Genomic DNA, 22,061 nt, shown 5'->3' with positions numbered 1-22,061 from the left:
GAGCTGATTCATATTGCTGGGAGGATCTGATAAGAGTAATGAAGATTTCAGAGATAAAAGTTTCTACTCTGTGGTTCTATGAATGTCTGTTTTGTCCAAGTCACAAACAACCCCTAGGCTTTAACTAACCAGAAACTATGATGTCATCCTCTGTTGGGGTTACTTTAAATGGGCACCTGTATGTCAAGTTTGATGCAAGTGTGTATAGTATTGACAGGATGGCCTACAAGCCCAAAGTAAAGCACTCCTTTCTCTCCTCAGCTAAATGATGTTCTACCTTGCAGATCCATTTTCCATCAATGGATAAGGGTGTTCAATTCTCAGCAGAGCACTGAAGAAGTCTTTTGCAGACAATAATTAGCAGCAATTCACAGAGAAATGAGTCATTTATGCCTTTAATGTTACATGTACAAAATAGTGTATTAGCGACCACTTAAGAGGGTGCTGAAGACAGAGGTGACTGGGCACCAAGAAGTCTGTACACCAAGCAAAGAGGAATTGGAACTCAAGGCAAGAATGAGGACAAGAAAAAAAGAGAATAAGGGCTTTGTTATTTTCTTATTTAGTAAAGGAGATATCATCCAGAAAGATGAAAGCTGACTTAGGTAGAAATGGGAAAGACCGAAAAGTTACCTAAGTGTTTTAATATAACGAAACTTTCTCTCCTTGAGGCTCTCAAGTAGAGAATCGTAAAGTGATATAATTCTAACTATTGTAGTAAATTTCTCAGTTTTTGAGTTTTTAAAGGTTCACTGATATGGCAGAGACTGGGCCAAAAGAAGGTCTTTTCTTCATGAGACCACCATCATAACTCACTGCTTAAAAGGAGTATGAAGGGAAATTGTGCTCCCCTTCCCACCCCACTTAAAGAAAACCACCTATATATAGAGCCAGAGTAATGTGGTAACTAAAAGGCCTCAACTAAAAAGAGAAGTGAGTCCGTCGTTACCCATGGTTTTCCTAACCCAGCTGCTTGTTGGGAGGAAGCAAATGCTATTGCTTGCTCAACATCAGTTGTGACAGCTGTTGGAGGATCAGGCAAAGGAGGACTCTGGAAAGGGTTAAGAAACTCATCAATAACGGTGCCATGGTTCCACATGAGACACTAATCACATCACAAGGGCTGCAATTGTCACCGATATACTAGTACTAGGTCAAGAAGATAACTACTTTCCAGAACTTCAAAGCATGTATGTAATATACAAAGATCAGTAAGACCACAGAAGAAATAATACACCAACCAGAAAATAACAATGACTCTTTATAAACTTGTATGGGGTCTAAATTATCCCTTGTAATATATATGTGTGTATTCATTCCACAGAGAATTAAGGTGATCCGCCTTCGGGTAACCTGCTGGGAATTTCTTGAGCTTTTGGCTCCCCTTGAATGGCTGCATCCAACTTGTTTTGTTAGAACTCCCAGCATCACAGCGATGGCAGCTCTCTTAGATTCCCCATACATCCACGACCTATATCATGTCCAACTGTAAACAAGAACAACACACTTAGAAAGGAACCAGGACAATTTCATACCACTACTTCTCTGGTGAGAGAGGGTTTAATGAAATGACTCTCTGCGTTGGAAGACATGCATGTACATGCTCATTTATTCACTGCTCACTATTTTAGGAGTTAAACATCCAGGTATCCACTCATTTTAGTAATGAGAATGTCTCTAAAAAAGGTTGACATCATAGTATGTAGTGTTTGTTGGACAGTTGTCATATGAAGCTTAAAGGCAGGAAGTTTCTAAACATTAAGGATAGATATAAAAGACAATATTTACTACACAACTTCTCAGGCATCAACAACATGGTGTAACGGGGTCCAGAAATCCTCAACTGCCTATCGGTCTATTTTGTTTACATTAAGTTAATTGAAAACATTTAAGAAGTAGCCTTTTTAAAGGCTGTTTTTATTTGTTAACCCACACAAACTGCATGTTGTATTACTTATTTTTGGCTAAGAGCAATTTCAATGAATTACAACATTTTGCTACTAATGGAATAGCCTCCCTAGTTCTTTTTCAGCCCTTCAAAGGAAAGGATTAATCTGAATGAACAATATAGCTGACACCATGAAACAAAGGAATTTCCATTACGAAATTACCTATCTGATTAAATGTATAATGGCAATTAATAATGGTGTAGGGAGCTTCTGGTGTATTGAAAATTAAAACACAAATAAGCAACAAGTCTATGATAATCAGCCTTTGTGGCTGTATTTACAGCTCAGGCGACTTCAATCACAGAACACCAGGTGCATATTAAAAGTACTTACTAAATCGTCCACATCACCACCTTCTTCAAATACAGCTGCTGTGTCTCCACTTGGTTTGTCTTTGGGGGCCAGAAACTGTAAATAGAAAGTCAGTTATCACACCAAAATGGTATTTTTGCCCCTTTGAAGGAGGGAACAATCTGCTAGCATTGCCACAGGGAAACCTAAGGCAGCCTGCTTAGCAAAGTCTCACTGCAAACCGCCCAAAAGAAACATCATCCTGGCCTAAGTTCCTTTATTTGGCTTTGGGTGAGAGGCCCAGTTTTGAGGTTCAAGTAGTCCATACTAAGTTATCACTAGAAAAAGTGCTCATGAAGAGGGAGGAAATGACATGGCTTGTCAAGACAGTGACTATGTGTAGGGTCCTGTATAAGCATGGTGGACATCTGCTGTTTCCAGTTCTGCTTCCACAGGAAATAAGTTGGCTAGCTAAGGTTAAGAAAATAACCAACCATCCCAAACTAGTATGCTCTTTTGAAAGGAACATGAGAATCAAGTCAAAATTAGAATAATCTCAAGTTGAATGATGAAGAACCAGGGGGGAAAAAAAAAAAAAGATTAGAATAATCTATTCTTAAATTCCACTGTGGACAAAAGCAGTACAAGGGGGACTTCTTATGAGAAATGGATGAGAAAACCGTTCAGCATCACTGTTCAAGATGTGGAGCTTCTGAAAGGCAGATATGTAATAAAACATAATAAAACAAAATAAAAACAGATACATAATAAAAGTCCAGGAAGTGAAGTCTGTGAGGATCTAGGAATGACACTCAGATTTTAAAAGGGTAGTCAGGTGAGTGCCCTTGAAACTTATCTGAACACTCTTTTTCCTGTCCCTCCAAGGGATAGCAGTGGGGAGCCTTTTCCTTCAAGGCATGTGGCAGCTGCCTCTAAGAGCTGGGTTCTAGCAATGCGTATCTATCTAGCAATGCGTATCTATCCTAACACAAGAAGGTGATCTTCTGGTAGCATGCCTGCCTGTAGGAGTGAGTGTTTTAGAGGGGGCAGTGGAAGGTGGGGCACTTCTACTTTTCATCTGGGGGCCAGAAACAGTAAATAGAGTCAGTTATGGTACCACAACTGGCTGGCCCCTAGAGGCATTCTGGCATTCCTCAGGGTGAGAGTGCATGGAGCAGGCATGCGGTAAGCGAACCTTTCAGCCCACTCATGCTCTCCTGTAGTTGCTTCCACCCAAGAGGAAAAAGTATAGTTATACTTTCCTCACTCTCTCAACATGAAAAAATGGTAAGAACTGCCATTCTCTACATTCCTGTTATTTTTATGGTACAATGGACACAATCATGACCTCTGAAACCTAAGACCTATAAACTAAAATATGTCTCTTTAAAAAGTCAAACCAAAGTCAACCATGAAATATGAGGCTGCATGCAGCAAGTTTCAGGAAGCAAGAAAGCTCTGGCTGTCCTTCCATTCCTCATATACAAAAACACACACAGGTAACAAAGTGGTAACAATGGAGGTCATGTCTGCCTTAAGGTACAGGGCCTTTGTCAGCACCATGGACATAATTGTTTGTTGACTCAACCACTCTCTTGGACTTTGTTTTCCCTCAGTTAAAACTACCTCACTATTCATTAACTTCTTTTTTGACTGAGCGAATAAGGGAATTTATCTTCTTTTAAGGACATTTGTGGATCTTTCCATAGTCCTTTGTTACCCTAAACTGGGCCATGTGCAAGACTGAGAATCTATGATGTAAGAGACAGAAAATCCCACAATGGGAGCAGACAATCAGTAAGGAAGCTTCTGTTTCATTCATTCTATTTATTCTGGGTGATTATGAATAAAGATATCTGAGAGCCAAATACAGATAAATGAATAAAAAATCTATACATTCACTGGCATATGATTTATGTGTAAAGGTTAAATAAACTGTACTTTATCCTAGATACTGAAATTGGTTTTAATTTGGGGTTTTCTGGGTTATTATCATACTTTTTATGTTGTACCTCTCCTCTCCTACTCATTATCATTAACCCCTGCAGGATTTTTGTGATATCACGACTATATGGCTACAGGATAAGACTTATCCAGTTGAGACAAGAGAATAAAAAGCAGAGTTGCATCCGGCCATAAATCTCTGTGGGGCCACAAATGACCAGTATCTTCCAAACATCTGAAAAACTCCATGGGCTCAACGGTTCTGTAGTCCACTATACCTTGTATGACCCCTTGACTTAAGGACTTATTGATGAATCTAGAAAAATCCCTGATGTGTTTTGGCACTCAGCCAAATTTAGAATTTGCGATTCTAAAATCTCAAATTCCCACTCCCTACCAACCTGCAAAGCCCCCTTCACACTGCAATTAAAGAATAAATTAACATAGGACTGGTGGCACAGTATGACCACGGTAGATATACTTAAGCACAAATGGTACATCTCTGAGACTAGGCCAAATTCCTAGGAAGAAAGGAGCAGCAGCAAAAATTTTCATCAAGTGCTAAGTATCGTCTGCAACTGATTTGCCTGACAGATCTGCTTCACATTTCTGTGTAAGCAAATTATGTTTAAAAGCTGGGCTGCCATCCATTATCCTTCCCAATGCCCCAGGCAAGGCTGATCTCTTCCACATATCACTCCTCATCATCAGTGTTTGTAACTGTAAGTAATTCCAGCCAATGCAGTGACAGGAAAGCAAGATAGAGCAGAGAACTCAATGACTGGCCTGCTTTCTCAATAAAAGCAAGAGATTCTCTGAATCTCTTCTGCAGAAAGGGGTAGGAGTCAACTCTCATCTTTTTTCATGTGTTCCTTCCCTCTGCAACATGCTGAGAAAGTAGAGAACAGATAGAAAGGGCACGTGTGTGACATATTCCTTCTTCCTCAAACCACCATCACTTACCCGGGGTTACCATTAAAGTGCCTCCTTACCTGGAGAACTTTATGAAATGGATAACCTACTACTTTTCAAGTACACTGAAATATAATCCTGGCCACAAGCAGAGAAATGAAATCAATAACCTCTATATAGAAACTGCCAGTCCTACCTCCCCATAAGACTAAAAAACTAACTATCATCTTGTGCTCAGACCCTTACCAACCCCCAAAGTAAAAACACATGACCTCCACTGGGTTGTTTCCAACACCATCAGGTGATTCCAAAGGATTACTCACAATCTAGATGTGTTTTTGCATCAAAAGTCAGTTTGCATGTACTCTGCCTAAAATGACATATATTTGGGTTTCATTAATGCCACTAGTAGCTTAATGGATGCTATAAACACTAATATGGTGCAAGAGGGAAATCCTGTAGCCTAGTGTGGAGAACACAACCCTGTCAGTTTCTCAGGAACCCTAGAATCATAACCCTAAATCATAACTAATTTCCCTCAAAAATAAAATGTGAATACTACTACTTACCATACCTATCTTAGGGGTTGTATGAGTCTCAGATAAAATAAAGTATAAAAAAAGTATTTACGGTATTGTAAGTTTTATGTTCTAATTCCTAGGAATACACTTAACATATGTCCACCAAGTGATATATACATACAGATATATATATATATATATGTAGATATATATCTACAGCATCTTTATTCATAAAGCCAAAGGATAAACAAGCAAATGTCCATCATTAGGAGAATGGATGAATAAATTGTGGTAAAACCATAAAAGGGACACTACATAGCTATAATCACATAATTGGTGAAAAAAGGCATGATTCCAATTATATGAAGGTCAAAAACAGGCCAGACGACTCTCAAGTGACAGAAGTCAGAACAGTGGTTCCCTTGAGGGATGGGGCTTCTGACTGGGAAGGTACCAGGGAGCCTTATGGGGTGATGGAAATGTTCTATTATTTTGATCTGGGTGGTGAGCACCCAGGTATATGAATGTGTAAGAATTCATCAAGTTGCACAGTTAAGATCTGTGCATTTACTATACACATATTCTACCTCAATAAAAAATTTAATATCATATCTTAAATGTATCAAGTCTTAAATAAACAATGGGTAACACTGTGATACTTTCATTATTACTTTTCTTGTACTAGCAAACTACACCAGAGAATTAAGGCAGAAAATGAAAGCAGAAAAGAGCAAAGAAAAATGTCATAGGGTCCAACAGGGGCCAGCAGTTTGACAAAAATGCTCTCAGGAAATGATTCTTAACCTTTGTCTTCAATCCTTCACTAAGCTTTGGAGAATTCCTGTGCACTCTCACACACAGAACTGGATGTCCTCTTGACAGAGGGAGCATGGGCATCCTTTCTCTAGGTAGATGTGGTCGGTGGCATTATAAGTTGAAGGCGTGAAGAGTTGGCACCATGGTGTGGTGATAAGGTGACTGTAGCAGGCATCAGGGGGTCTGGATTCCAGTCAATTCTGCTGGCCACTAGCTTGCTGTGAGGCACTGAGCCAGAAAACTTTACCTCTCTAGACAGGGGTGTTGGTAAAATGGCCACATTGCTATCTATTAATGTCTGTGATACTAAGGTGGAAAATCCATAAATGTCAACAATAAAGAAGGATAAATTAGGCAGTTACAAGAAAAACAAGTGCTAAAATAACTTTTTTTTTCATAGAGCTTACATCAAATAATTATTTAGACATAGCTCAGCCTCTTGGAATCTGGTAAAAAAAAAAATAATAATGATGATCCCAATGCCATGGAGATAAATCCTCTTTCTTCACTGCTTTCTCAATACTAAAGGATAATGAAGGACTAGGGCAGTGCTAGAACTAGATTCCAGGCCAGTGACTTACTGTGAGCTCTCAGACACACCACTCAACCTCTTCTACCCACTACAGAGCCGGGAGAACTGACAGATGAAGGGCACACAAAGGCTATACAAAGATTCTACCAAACAGCAAATGCTAATGCCATATCTCATCATACAAACTAGAAACAGAAAAAGTGGATGAACTGACAGCTTATAACAATAATAAAAATGAACATTAAAGAATGATAATATTTATGCCTAGGTTTCAAAATTAAATGAGAGGTACCAGGAAACTTAAAAGAAAGTGACTGTCTAAACTTTTGCCATGGAAAAACTTTCTATTTCCGTAGCAGAGCTGACTTCCTTCTATTTCTCAAAGGATCATACAATCCACATATTTCTAGAACACACTGGAGGGTAATAGCTCTTAAGATGTTATACAAATGTAAAGTTGTAATTTAATTTTCACTTAAAATGAACATCCCTGGATAATTACTTCCTTTCAAATGTCAACATTTAATAGCAAGAATTTGACAGCTTGCTAACTTTAAATAACTTACGGGATGTACCTCAAAAGAATTTAAATGGACTGTGAGGATTGTTCTTTAACCTCACTGATTATAGTCAAGTTTCCTTAAATGATTATTTGGGAAGTGACCAAATTGAACATTTGAAGGCAATATAAATGAATATTTCAGTGCATGGTCAAAAGGGATTATACTTCTCTCACTTGGCTAAGAGAAATAGCTAAAGCAAGTCTCTTCTATTAAAACCACAAGGAATCAGGTTCCTTGAGCCAGAATCTTCCTCCGCAATTCTCCCCATTATCATCTACATGTATACTCCTTTTTCTACACTTCTCTCCAAAAATCAACAGATGCCATTTAAACGCATTTTCAGGCCAGGAATGGCTGGTATTACATGCCTATAATCCCAGCACTTTGGGAAGCCAAGGTGGGCAGATCACTTGAGGTCAAGAGTTTGAGAACAGCCTTGCTAACATGGTAAAACCCCCTCTCTACTAAAAATACAAAAATTAGCCAGGTAGGGTGGTGAGCACTTGCAATCCCAGCTACTCGGGAGGCTGAGGCACAACTACTTGAACCCGGGAGGCAGAGGTTGCAGTGAGCCGAGACCATGCCACTACACTCCAGCTTGGGCAACAGAGCGAGACTCTGTCTCTAAATAAATAAATAAAAGCATTTTTAATATAAAAGATCAAGTTTTCACTCTGGAAAACAAAATAAAGGGTTCATGTGATATTAAAGCAGACACAAAAGCATAATCTCACAGTAAGGCACGATATAGTGACGGGGGGTGGGGGGGTACTCACCACTACACTAACAAGAACTGACAGACATAATACAGTGTACACTGAAGGTGAGTCAAAATTACAGGGTCTACTCTATGACTTTCCAGGTTATTCTAACCACCACCTTGGTTCTAGGCACAGAAAGTCATCTGTTGAAATGAAGCAGACAGGGACTACTGTATTTTAGAAATGACTGGTCCAAGATTCCACTTATAAAACTTAATCCACTTGAAAATGAAGGTCTGGTGTGGTGCACAGGAACATGCATTTTAATTCTCTTGCTACCTCCATGAGCTCCAAGTGTAACCTTTACCTTTCTGGGGCTTGGCTTCCCAGAGGTAACAGGGATGGTAGTTCCTGCTCTTGGTAATTCTTAGCAGATAACTGTGAGGATCACAGAGATAATACTGGGCTCTTTGGTTCGGGAATTGAATACAAGTAAAATTCTACCATTATCTAGATACGATGTATATAGTGCTCTAGGTACACACCATACAAAAACAGTTCTTTAGAAGTGAAAGAGTTATATAAATACCTGGCATACATACTACATTGGCTGAAGCACTGATAAAAGTGGGGGGGGAAAAAAGGAAATGGCATTTTCTAGATGTGAAAGAGAGTCTGCTAGGTGAATGTGCAATGTACTTCTTTTGGAGGCTATGAGATAATATATATCAAAGTGCTTAGCACAGAGCTGGTACTCAATACATTTTTGTTGAATTTCCTAACTTCTTATCTGCCATGACAGTGAAGTTCAGTGTTGCTGGTAGTACTGGAAGCATACTCTCTGTGCCTTGACTATCGAAACACTATGCTCTAAAGGAAGAAGAGGCCAGTCAGAGCCAGGCAACCCATGGCTGAAGTAGAAGAGATTCTCTCCACTTGTTTTTTATGATGTTCTCTCTATTCAAAGATGGTGACGTTTTGAGAGGTTTTTTTTTTTTTGGAGACTGAGTTTTGCTCTTGTTGCCCAGGCTGGAGTGCAACAGCACGATCTCAGTTTACCCCAGCCTCCGCCTCCCGGGTTCAAGCGATTCTCCTGCTCCAGAAGAGTTGTCTTAAACTACAACTGACATCAGTTCTGGTGATACCAGAATTATCTAAGGACACCATCTTATACCTACCCGGTCATTAACTGAAATTTCTTTCTATAGCTTCATCATCAGACATTAAAATTCCTCATGCTTAGGCTCAGTGCCTTTACATTTCAAGGAAGACATCCTATTTGCATTATAGAACAAGCCTTGCACAATTTGCAAGTGCATCATCCGTTTTCAGATTTCTTTCCTGTCTAATACTCTGGGTTAACTTTGGCTAAGATGTGCTGCTGGGAGGAAACACAAGCTTTTTTAGGTCACAGCTCCTCACTTCTTCCAAAAACTCTAATATGTACCCAATTGTCACCTGGATAACAAATCTTCTTAATGTAATAACAACAAAAAAATATTTTTCCTGATTTACTTGTTTAGCAAAAACTGATAGGTCTTCACGCCATGTGACAATTAATATTATGTGTCAACTTGGCTAGGGTATGGTCCCCAGTTGTTCCATCAAACACTACTTTAGATGTTGCTGTGAGGGTATTTTGTAGATGTGATTAACATTTACAATTAGCTGATTTTAAGCAAAGATTACTCTTAATAATATTTGTAGGTCTCATCCAATCAAGTGAAGGCCTTAAGAGCAAAAGCTGAGGTTTCTGCTTCAGGACTGTAACATAAAAATCCTGCCTGAGTTTCCAGCCTGCTAGCTTGGTCCTACAAATTTCAGACTTGCCAACCCTACAATCACACGAGCCAATTTCTTAAATTCAGCTAATAAATCTCTCTCTATATATATGTGTATATGTGTGCGTGTGTGTGTGTGTGCGCGCGCACACACACACACATATACGTTCTCTTGGTTCTATTTCTCTGGAGAACCTTGACTGAAACAGCCCAGTTCAAGGAGGAGATATTATCAAACATTGTATAAAGTGACAAATAGAAATAAAACCAAACAGTTAAATGGCATACTCAAGCCCATGGTGCTCAGTACTGACTGTGGCAGAGGGTACAGACACCATGGAATCCCTTCTGAGATACAATCACCACCTTACAGTATGCTTTGAAAATTCCAGGATCCTACTCCCTGAAAGTAGGGATGACATCTGTTTTGTTTTGCTTTTTTTTTTTTTAACAAAAATCTTTTGCTAGGCAAAGTGCTTAATAAAAATTCTTGTATATTTTAATTTCTCTTTCAAACCATACTATGGTTTCTGCCAAATGCCTTACTTAGTTGAAAATTGAAGATATTTAAATTTTGGCCTGAATTTAGCCTTCTGATTAACATTTCCAGTTTTGCGTCTGTCACTTCCCTAACAGATTCCTATTCACCAGCCCCAGACCAAGCTCTCCCTTAGTGTGTATAGTTATTTTCTGAGTCTCCGTTGTTTCCCTCTGCTCCATTTTAACTGCCTGAGCTTCTAGAGGACAGGGGTGCTGTCTTATCATCCAGCACAGTGCCTAGCACACTGTAGAAGCTTAGTAACTGAGAGCTGTCAGGTGCCAGCAGGACTACATTAGTCAGTGACTGTAACTGAAACTGAATGTTATGAAGTACATACTTCTGAGCTATTCAACTTAATTCATTAAAATTTCATCACAACCTTGAGGTACAATGAAGGATTACTGAACTAAATAACTACATGTATTTGACTCATGGCTGAATCAGATTCAATACACACCTAACAAGGAGGCCTAGGCCTAACAATGTGTGTGAATAAAAAGTTCATGGGGACTGCATGGGGTCTTTTATTGAAAATACCTGGACGTCCCTTATGCTAGAATACTAGTGTTTCTCTATTCACTTATAATACAATCACCGGAGGGGTTTTAAAATGCAAACAAACCGGCTGTGCTCAGGACCCATCTCAGACTAACAGAATGTCTACAGTAATTCTAATTTTTAATCAGTATTAACAACAACAGCAACAAAAAGAGGGAGGGAGGGAAGGAGGGCTCACCAAGTGACTAATGTGTGGCCAGGGTGGGAATCACTGTGGATTTCATAGCCTTTACCAGGGCTGAGGCTAAGTTTGTGCACTATGGAGTTCAACAGCATGCTCTAGAGGTACTGAAGCTGGGATTACAGATGAGTTCCAGAAATATAACCACAGCCTACAGGAAACTGAGTAAGATTATAATTTCTCCCATGAGGATGCTGTGATTGAAGCAATTTACATACTGAATACAAAATGAGTACACTCATTTAGTTACCCATAAAATTTAACTTCTTCGAGGGCATCAAGAAAATAAAGTCCACTATAATAATTCATCTGAAGACAAAGAGTTACCCCTCAATACCTTTTTGGCTTCGTCAGCTGTGACAGAACTTCCAGAGGCTTCCTCTTTGGTGATGAGAGTAATTCCATCTAAAAAGTAATTCAGAGTAACATCTAAACACAAAGATACAACCCCAATCCCATTTTCCTTTCCACACCTCCTCCCACCTTTGAGTTGGAGATTTCTTTTTTTTTTAAATAGAGACAAGGTCCCACTATGTTGCCCAGGCTGGTCTCGAACTCCTGGGCTCAAGTGATCCTCCCAAGGAACAAAAGTAGGTCCTTGAATAATGTTGTTTCATTAAAACATTGATGAGAAAAAAAATGGTTTCATTATGTGTCATTTTTCTTAAAGTCAGAATTTTCAAGAACCTATGGACAATGATAAGGGAGGACTTACTGTAGCACATAGCAGAAGTTCAATAAATAAATGATAATTAAATGATTGTATGCTTTTGTTCAAACCATCAGGCACCCAATATGGAACTATGCATACATTTTGTCTTGTGGCCATGTTACTGCCTATTGATAGAGTGGCCAGAGGACTAGGGAGGAAGAAAACATGGTCTTCACCAAGGGGCATGTCTATCATTTAGGATAGTTCATCAATTTTAGCTCAGTAAGAACAAATCAAGGGTAGAAAATCCACTCTTTAGTTTGCTCTTCTTCTTAAGATATTTTCCTCCATCAAATGGCTGATGATACCTGACATACTGTCTGAAAAGCATATGTATTTAACATCTATTTGTACCTATGAATGGCCTTGGCCATCTGTATTCTGTCAGTGGCATATAAGCTATCAGAAAATATGGATTTTGCATATGTCCTATAAGTTTCTTTTCAGCAAATATGCTATAGGCATTCAATAAATACCAAAACCAATCTCCTTCATTTACTGGGTCAACAGCAGAGACACAAGTGATCTGAGTAAGCACCCTTCACTACCCATTCCAATTCCTTTTGTTCTCCAGTGCAGAAGTGAAAGGGCTGAAAAATTAACTGTCAGAAAAACGGTTACCTGTGTGATGAAGAGTTACCCATTAGAAGGTGGACAGATAGGTATGCAACTCTTTTTATACAGAATTTGCACACAAAGAGAGATTGAAACAAATTTTGCATCTCTAGTATAAGTGAAAAGTTTCTCTGTCTCATAAACATCATCGTTTTCATAATATGTATTTTAAACAAGAAATATCTTATACTTGGGTTCTAAAAGAAAATCAGGTCATGTTCTAAAAAAGGTGGGGCAAAGGGCATGAAAAAAAGCAAAGATCAAGCCTAACAATGAAAGAATGTGTGCTGTCTTCTTTCTGAGTTTAATTTGCATTGGTTGCTGTGCAAGTGAGGAACTGAATGGTTTTGGTGCATGAAGATGCTGGTCCGCTGAAATGGAAAGTCCAAGTATATGGTAACCGAAAAATAGCAGGGAGATAAAATCTGGGTGAGGTCAACCAAAGGGCTGTGGATCCAGCAGGAGTGAAATGGCCTAAGGATCTGAGAAAGCGGACAATGTTCACCCACACAGCTGCTCCATTCAACAAACAGAAAGGCACAGCCCTGAAATAGGTCACACTGAGTAAAGAGTCTAAGATGGAACTTACATGTTTATTTATTATTTATCACTTTGTATTTATGCTTATTAAGGGAGAGTTTGAGTTCACTGAACACTGAGCATTTCCCAAAGCCATGTAGAAAGTCATCATGTTTCCCACGTAACTCATTATACAATATAGTTTATATTTAGAATTTATGTGTATATTTAGAATAAAATAGCCTAAGTATTTGCAGAAAAAGACAAATGACAACTTACCCTGAACAACAATTTCCCAGAAATGATTTAACTGTTTAATTTCCACTTTCTCTCGAAGGGCTTTCAGGAAGTTGTTAAAGCGCTGCTCTTCTGAAAACTGTGGTAGCAAGTTGGGGTAGAGGAGGCGGCAAGTCAGAGCAAACACAAAAACAAATTCAGCCCCAGACCAAACAAAGTATTGTATATTCTGAAGCACCTTACTTATTACAAAAAAATAAAATGTTCTTCTTTGGTACATGGGAAGCTGGCATTCCAAACTGAGGTGTGTTCACTGGGGACCAGAAATCCTTCCATCTGTGGAAGGCACAGAGCTTCCCAGAGTCAGTTTTTTTGTGGTGGCCTAGCTCTTTGTTCTTAACATTCAATGTAGAAAATCTCAAACAAAAACAGAGAACAATTTTGTGAGTGCTCACACACTCATAACCCAGCTTCAATAATTATCAACTCAAGCTGGGCATGGTGGTTCATGCCTGTAATCCCAGCACTCTGGGAGGAAAGGTGGATGGATAACCTGCGGTCAGGAGTTCAAGACCGGCCTGGCCAACATGGTGAAACCCCATCTCTACTAAAAATACAAAAATTAGCTGGACATGGTGGCATGTGCCTGTAATCCCAGCTACTTGGGAGGCTGAGGCAGGAGAATCGCTTGAGCCTGGGAGGCAGAGGTTGCAGTGAGCCAAGATCCGTCACTACACACCAGACTGGGCGACAAGAGCCAGATTCTGTCTCAAGAAAAAAGAAAAAGACAAAAAGAAAAAATAATAATCTCTCCATTAAGATTGAATGATATGTCACTGAAGTCTCTTCTGCTCCTCTCTCTCTCTGTCGTTTTTTTTAAGAAATACGGGCCGGGCGCGGTGGCTCAAGCCTGTAATCCCAGCACTTTGGGAGGCCGAGACGGGCGGATCACGAGGTCAGGAGATCGAGACCATCCTGGCTAACACAATGAAACCCCGTCTCCACTAAAAATACAAAAAAATTAGCCGGGCGTGGTGGCGGCGCCTGTAGTCCCAGCTACTCGGGAGGCTGAGGCAGGAGAATGGCGGGAACCCGGGAGGCGGAGCTTGCAGTGAGCCGAGATCGCGCCACTGCACTCCAGCCTGGGCGACAGAGCGAGACTCCGCCTCAAAAAAAAAAAAAAAAAAAAAAAAAGAAATACGATGTGACCTGGTATTTTTAAGGACACTGGGTGGCAACCATGCACAGAGGTGTTGTAAGACACCCCATCTAGCCTGGGTAGTGCTTTAAAAAAACAATACACTTTTACTCTCTCTCTCCATCTAACCAAATCTTTCTCTACCAAACGGAATCATCTGCAGGCTTGTCCTGACTCTACTTTTCCAAAATTTGTCTTTATCTGAAGAGTATTCAGGTTATCTACTTCTGGATCTTTTATTGTAATCTAATTTTAATGAATTTTCTATTTTCTTGTCACTCTTTGTAAACACCTAAATTATTTAAGCATTAATTCATTCATACGTTCAGCAAATATTTAATAAGTACCCACACAAGAACATACACTACAACTGTGCCCACTTTAAAAACATACTTTCTAATTTAAACTTGCTCACTTCTTACCTAAAGATACAAAAGCCTATACAAAATTTGGAAAATGTTTAGAAATATTCTCTAAAAATTCCTAATAAAACAATCAAACAGACAAAACCCACACAAAAGGCATGGGAGGAACTTACGCTCAGTGTTCTTTTTTTTCCTGACATTTAGATCCCTACTCCTGTCTTCATAAAATCTTTCTCAATAATTATACCAATATATATTTTCCATCAATTTCCCTAAAATACCCCTTCCTTTACAATAATGAGCAGGCCACCAGAGGTTATAATGGAAATTTCCTTGGTTCCCTAAATAGGAAAAGAAAGCAAAGGCCAGGGCTTCCGTATAATAAAAAGCCAACTTTCAGGGATAAAACATCCTACCTACTCATCTTTATTCCACCTCAGAAATGACAGTGATAGTAACATGAGTTTAAGTCATTTCTAGTTCCATTGGCATACACTGCTATTCACATTGAGAATGATAATTTCCACGGCCCAGGCTCATTTCCGGGATGCTGTATGCCTCTTTCCCTGTGATAGTGGCCAACTGTTTAGGAAGAAAAGAGATGCAAGGATAACAATACCTTAATGGCTTCTTCTCGGAAGGCTCGGATGCAGTCCATGCTCTTCATAAAATATGGTGTTTCATTAGTATCCAAAAACTGTTCGATGTGATTTATGAGCTGGTTACTCGCTAAAACATAAGACAACACATTTTCTTAGATTTGAGTGATGCTTGAGAGAGGGTATGCTTCTGTGTTTATGCCTATAAGTATGTATTATAGTTCACAAGACTCATGGTCAGCAAGTACAATTGCCATACTTCTTTTAGGAGAGAGAGGAGATGCAAAATCCTGATTTCAAAACTCTATATTTGAGAAGTCTGAATAATACCTATTGATATTTGTCAATAAATTAATTTCTAAAATGCTGAGAATTACAGTCGAAATACTCCTTTTTGGGATATCAGAACCTAGGTTGTAGATGTTTTTAAAATTGTTGTTGTTGTTATTTTATTTTCCCCCAGAATTTAGGGGCCATTTGGATAATTCAAAACTGCCTTTCCTATTGTATTCACAGAAAACAGATCCTCTAGTCCCTCCCCTAATTCTACTCAGGATAACTGTCGAACAGTGCTGGGCAGTGAAAAATAACGAGCCAGGGACACCCCATCTTCTACCAATCCAAGGTTAAATTAGGAAAGATCAGCCCCAGTCTTAACAAAATATCCCTTTTGAATGAGAAATCATTACTATCTATCTTATGCCCTTAGCTGGACCTGAATATTCTCCCTATTGCTCACCACTCCAAAAGCCACAAATACTTAATAAACAGTAACTGTCAGCAAGCAATGTCATAAATGCTACAGAAGGAAAAAATGCATTCACAGTGTTATCATTTCCAAAGTAGGTTACAACTTATAAAGAAACAAAAAATTATTCAGTATGAATAAAAAGCAGAGGAAAACGGAAATCTAAAAGTCATGAGGAAGCTTAATTTGCTGTGCAGATCAAAACTGACCCTTAAGATCTGTGTGGAAGAACAAATCAGTGAGATGTGGGTATTCATGCCTAAAGGCTCCCTCTCCTGTGTCCCCTCAAACCATTCACTAGCTGTGGCTGTTTGGCAATTTATGCTGAATGTTCAAGATATTCTATGACTGCATGTTTCCCCAAATCACAGCCTCCTGTGAGCATTCTAGCAGCTACGTGTGTGTGCACAGTGCTAAAGAAAACTACTTTCAAGCTTTACCAATAAAGACCCCAGGCCACTAACTCTGTGAATCACAGTGACCTGAACATTACTCAACACCTTCCTTATTAAAAACATGAAATCGGTGCTAAGAATCTACTTATTTCCTAAGGACCACACAGCATATAGAAATGATTACAAAACTGGATGAAGTATTTTTTAATACAGCAATTTTCCAGCAAGGGAAAAATATCCCCAGTAACCGTTTCATCCCTTCTACCAACTCGGAAATTATGATCTCCATTATAAGAAAGCACTTAACAAACTTGAGGGATTAAAGAAACATTTTCCTGCAATTTCAGAAATCTTTACCAACGTATCCCGCAGAAGGGAATTAATATCCAACTACAATTCAAAGTAGAGAATGTTCAGATGAATCTTTTTAAACAAGGTAAATAATACAACCCTGATTAGTAGGCAGAGCAGAAAACCATCAACAAAAACTCAAAGCAAACAGAAGTTATCTCCCCTTTTCAGCTTGAAAAGCAAAATAACAGAAATGTCCGATAACAGAAAGCGGTGTACTTTCCCAGATCATTTGATAGAAAGTTCACTCGAAGTTACATATCTGGGCACAAATAAAAACCTTTACAGGCCAAGGACAATAATCCTAGAGACTCTAAATTCTCCATTTCTTTTGAAATGAGAACAGGAAATCTTAGGAAGCTATAACGGAAACGTTTCACTTTGTTTGATAGTATATACTTACTGTATGACTACTATGTAGAAGATACTATGTTATGTTCTGTGGGAGACAGAATTAAGTTGAAGATAAGGCCCTTGCCTTTGAGGAGTTTGCAGTTGAATAGGGGATATAATGCATTTACATAAAATTAACACTGGGAAATAATGTGAAGAGAGCTATGAGTTTTAAGGAATTATATTAATCGGTTTGAATTTTTAAAAAATCTTTGGTGATTACATAAAGTTTCATAAATCAATATGGCTTTTTAGTTAGGCAATGAAAAACAGAATCTGGCAATTACACAGCAGGAAGCAGAATTAGCCTAAGTATGAAGAAGAAAGCACAAGGTGTGTGTGGAGAAAAGCAAATGGCCTCATACATGGACAGAAATAGGGAAAGAAAAAAGAGTGAGGATTAGACAGAAAATGGCTGGAGGAAAGGCAGTTCCAAGAAGACAGTATATGTGAGAGTCCTGAGGTAGGGGGTAGAGCTTGGCTCCTTAGAAAGTGTAGAAGAAATAAGACATTTTAGCGGTTGGATAGTGGAAAGGAAGCTGAAGAAGGTGGCTAAGAAGAATTAGTCACAGAGAGCGAGCGAGCGTGTGTGTGTGTGTCAGGAGTTCATGGCATCACAGATACTAAGAGAAGACATTACTCAAAGGAAAGAGTTGTCTGCTGTGTCCAAACTATTGCAAAAACACTACAAGGAAAAGAATATAAAGAGCATAGGTAATTAAGGATAAAAACATAGGAATCCTAAGAGCTTGGAGCCCATGAAATGACTACACAGGTACTAAACTGCTTTGCGAAAAACCAAAGCAAAACAAAAAAAACAGAACAAACCACCAGCTTCCTGACTCATTTTATCCTGAACTATGATAGAACACGAACACACACACACACACACACACACACACACGCACGCACGCTATCTTACAGAGAAAAATATTCAAAAGAAACAAAAATAAAGCAAATACCCAAGCCAACAATCCATTTGCAATGATAAAGGAAAGAAGGTAGTCTAGTCTGCCGTAACTTTTTTTTTTTTTTTTTTTGAGACGGAGTCTCGCTCTGTCGCCCAGACTGGAGTGCAGTGGCGCGATCTCGGCTCACTGCAAGCTCCGCCTCCCGGGTTCACGCCATTCTCCTGCCTCAGCCTCCGGAGTACCTGGGACTACAGGCGCCCGCCACCACACCCGGCTAATTTCTTTTTGTATTTTTAGTAGAGACGGGGTTTCACCGTGTTAGCCAGGATGGTCTCGATCTCCTGACCTCGTGATCCGCCCGTCTCGGCCTCCCAAAGTGCTGGGACCACAGGCTTGAGCCACCGCGCCCGGCCGTAACTTCTTTATAAAAGGCAATAGCAGGAGTCTTAATACCCAGTTTCTTTGTAAAAAATGAAGTCCTAATGTATCTGTGGGCCTATTTGGATTTAGTTTTTCTTATTTACATGTTAGACTGTTCTGCTCCTTCCTCCAGAGGGTTCACAAACACAGATGGATAAACATATCCAAACTTCCAATAAACCCAGTGAATACAAAGAACCAGATTTTGGCCTTCTAGGAATACTCAGTTACATGGCTTGTAAATCTGGTCCATGATTCTAAATTCTGTCCCTCTACCCAGACTACTTCTGTGGATCACTGACTATGATGAACCATTTAACACCAGGGAATAGCTGTGATGGATGATGTGTGAATATACTGAGTATCAAAAGGGATATAGACAAGAGACTTCCCTTCCAAAGTTTTGTGGCAGTTCACATTTCCCTGCCATTTTTACTAAAAGTAAAATGCAGAAATGGCTAACAAAAACAATATTCCACTTTGGCTGGATTACGCTTTTGATTCCCCTGCCTCACATAAAGGAAACGCTGATCATCAGGATGCTTTTCTCTGCTTCTACATCAATTACAGGGCTAAGGAACAGCTTATCAGTCTTCAAACTCAGTAAATCACAGCCCCAATTATAATTCACCAAAATGCTCTTCAAAATTAGTCAGTGACTCAATAATACTCATTAGTAGCTAAAATAAAAAATGGCCATTGGAAGGGCCATCCATCTTAGGATACTAAGTCAGGCAAATGGCTGTTACTTATTTCCAGGATTACTTCAAATGTCTGTTTTGGATTTTGAGGTTTTAGATATGGGCATCATATACTAACCCAGTATCTCACATGAGTACAGATGTTGATAACCAAAATCAATCTCAATACTTCAGTATCATATTCAAAATGTTATCAAGATTTAGAAATGTTACAGAAGAGGAAAATGGCAAAGTTTTCTTGTTTAATCTGAAATACACATTCTTCTCTACTGAAAACATTTACCACCACCCAAAGTCCCGTAAAATGGACTACACCTCCCTTCTCATTGCAGTCACCAAGGTCAAAACACCCAGGGCCATGTGCATGTCTGCCTCTGACTTTACATTTACTCACTACCTCTGTTCTTTGCAAAGATGTTTCCAGCAAAGTGAAAGGAAGTCATTTATTGTGGGATTTTCTCCTCCATCTGACAGAGCTCAAAAAGCAGTAAGTTCCCTCATCTGTCACAGATTATATATAAAAGACTGTGAAGACACCTCGAACAATTTGGCTGAACTCAGCCATCATTTAGGATATTTCCCAATTTAATTCTTCTCACTTTCTCAATGCCTCATGTAAATGTAACTTATTGAAATGCTGTACATTTTGCAAATGTCAGCAGTTAAATAACTTTTAAATGTTAAGAACAAATTTATGGCCGGTCGCGATGGCGCAAGTCTGTAACCCTAGCACTTTGGGAGGCCAAGGAGGATGGATCACTTGAGATCAGAAGTTCGAGACCAGCCTGGCCAACATCGTGAAACCCTGTCTCTACTAAAAATACAAAAATTAGCTGGAAACCGCTTGAACCCAGGAGGCGGAGGTTGCAGTGAGCCGAGATCATGCCACTGCACTCCAACGTGGGCAACAGAGTGAGATTCCATCTCAAAAAAAAAAAAAAAAAAAAAAGAAAGGAAAGAAAAAAACAAATTTATATAGCCAATGACAATCGCATCTTTGTAACACAAAATTAAAAGTGACAATAAAAATCAAGCACTTAAATCAAAATAAGTATAAGGACAGGTAATTCATTATTAAGAGAATAAAAAGGAGTAATGCCCATCAGCAAATAAAACTCCAGGCAAGCAGTCCAGTCTACCATAAATTAAATCCACGTGTAAATTACAATCATTGTTTAAGCCAGAAATTTGTAAAAGATATTTGCCTGATAAGAAAGAAAGCCTGTTTTAACACAGGCAATTTAAGAAACGTATCAAAAACAGGCTTTCTTTATGCCTCTTTACTATCGGATATAAATTGGCCACTGTGGGTAGAGGCAGTATGTACATCAGTCAGGGTCCAACACCAACAATATAAATCATTCCAAATATTTAACACAGGAGATTTAAGACAGGCAATTGTTTCGCAGGTTATGAAGTGTGTTAAAGCCAACTGAAAATGGTGCTGTAACCCAGGGATTGGTAACGGCAAGAAACCCTTAGCATCCCTTGGTACACAGGAAAAAGAAAAGAAAGGGTATAAATAGAGCTCTGAGGACCAAAGATGCTACCCAACACAGAAAGGGAGGAAGAGCTACCCTGGTTTCTCCCTCCCTACTTCCCACCAGTATCTCTCATGCTGAACCCAGCAGGAAGTCTTTAGACACAGGAGCCTGGAAAATGCAACCCACAGGAGCCAGCTCTGCCCACACCTCCCTCAGATGCAGGGCATACAGAAGAAGGGAGGGGGAGGAGGGGATCTAAGGGCACAGTGTGTTATGAACTCACAAGGGGATGGCCCATTTTATGAACTGGATATTTCCAGGAGACAGAAATGCAAGGGATCAGGCTGGGCCCAGTGGCTCACGCCTGAGATCCCAGCACTTTGGGAGGCCAAGTCGGGTGGATCACCTGAGGTCAGGAGTTCAAGACCAGCCTGGCCAATAGGGCGAAACCCTGTCTCTACTAAAAATACAAAAATTAGCTGGGTGTGGTGGCACATGCCTGTAATCCCAGCTACTCAGGAGGCTGAGGCAGGAGAATCATCTGAGCCTGGGAGGCAGAGGTTGCAGTGGGCCAAGATCTCACCACTGTACTCCAGCCTGGGCGACAGAGTGAGACTCCATTTCAAAAACACAGAAATTAGCAAGGCATCATTTAAATTATAAGGGAAGCTAAAATATGCAGGTTTATTTCTTGCTAGCGAGGTAGGATACAATGAAATTCAATTAAAAGTTATTGAAGAAGTTCAAAAGCGTATTTAAAGCTTTTCCCAGCCATTTTTATTTTTTTTAAAAAGCTATATTTCTGTAAAAAACAAATTACGTAAAAAAATATTGTTTTCACTTCTACTTGAAACATTTTTAGAGCTACATACATTTCCTTTCCTTTGGGTCTAACATGGTTGTGACATGCAACTGTGTGGACCATGACAATAAACAAGAGGTAATGGATGCAACTGAGCATTTCCCATGGCATTCTGGTCCTCTCAGAAATCAAATGTACTTCTGAAATTTTAAGTACAAAAAGAAGGTATCTTAAATATTTTTTCTCTAAATCACACACACACACAGACACAAAATGCTGACTTATTTCTTAAACACCCTTCTTTCTGCTTCCACTTCTAAA

General features: G+C 39.3%; 1 protein-coding gene across 1 annotated transcript in view; it reads right to left on the bottom strand.

The window, feature by feature from the left end:
* Positions 1-379: 379 nt before the first annotated feature.
* LOC105481174 (X-ray repair cross complementing 5) overlaps positions 380-22,061 on the bottom strand; it is a 99,844-nt gene continuing 78,162 nt past the window's right edge. Inside the window, exons 17-21 of the mRNA XM_011740547.2 lie at positions 15,556-15,665; positions 13,416-13,512; positions 11,628-11,695; positions 2,283-2,357; positions 380-1,486 (exon numbers count right to left, since the gene is read on the bottom strand). Of these exons, the coding sequence (XP_011738849.1) occupies positions 1,472-1,486; positions 2,283-2,357; positions 11,628-11,695; positions 13,416-13,512; positions 15,556-15,665 (365 nt within the window). The 3' untranslated portion in view covers positions 380-1,471. The remainder of the gene's footprint in view (positions 1,487-2,282; positions 2,358-11,627; positions 11,696-13,415; positions 13,513-15,555; positions 15,666-22,061) is intronic.

The sequence above is a fragment of the Macaca nemestrina genome, chromosome 11 (genome assembly GCF_043159975.1).
Source record: "Macaca nemestrina isolate mMacNem1 chromosome 11, mMacNem.hap1, whole genome shotgun sequence".
In the NCBI taxonomy this organism is placed as follows: Eukaryota; Metazoa; Chordata; class Mammalia; order Primates; family Cercopithecidae; genus Macaca; species Macaca nemestrina.
The sequence above is the reverse complement of the archived record's forward strand: the minus strand, read 5'-3'. Positions and strand labels throughout refer to the sequence as shown.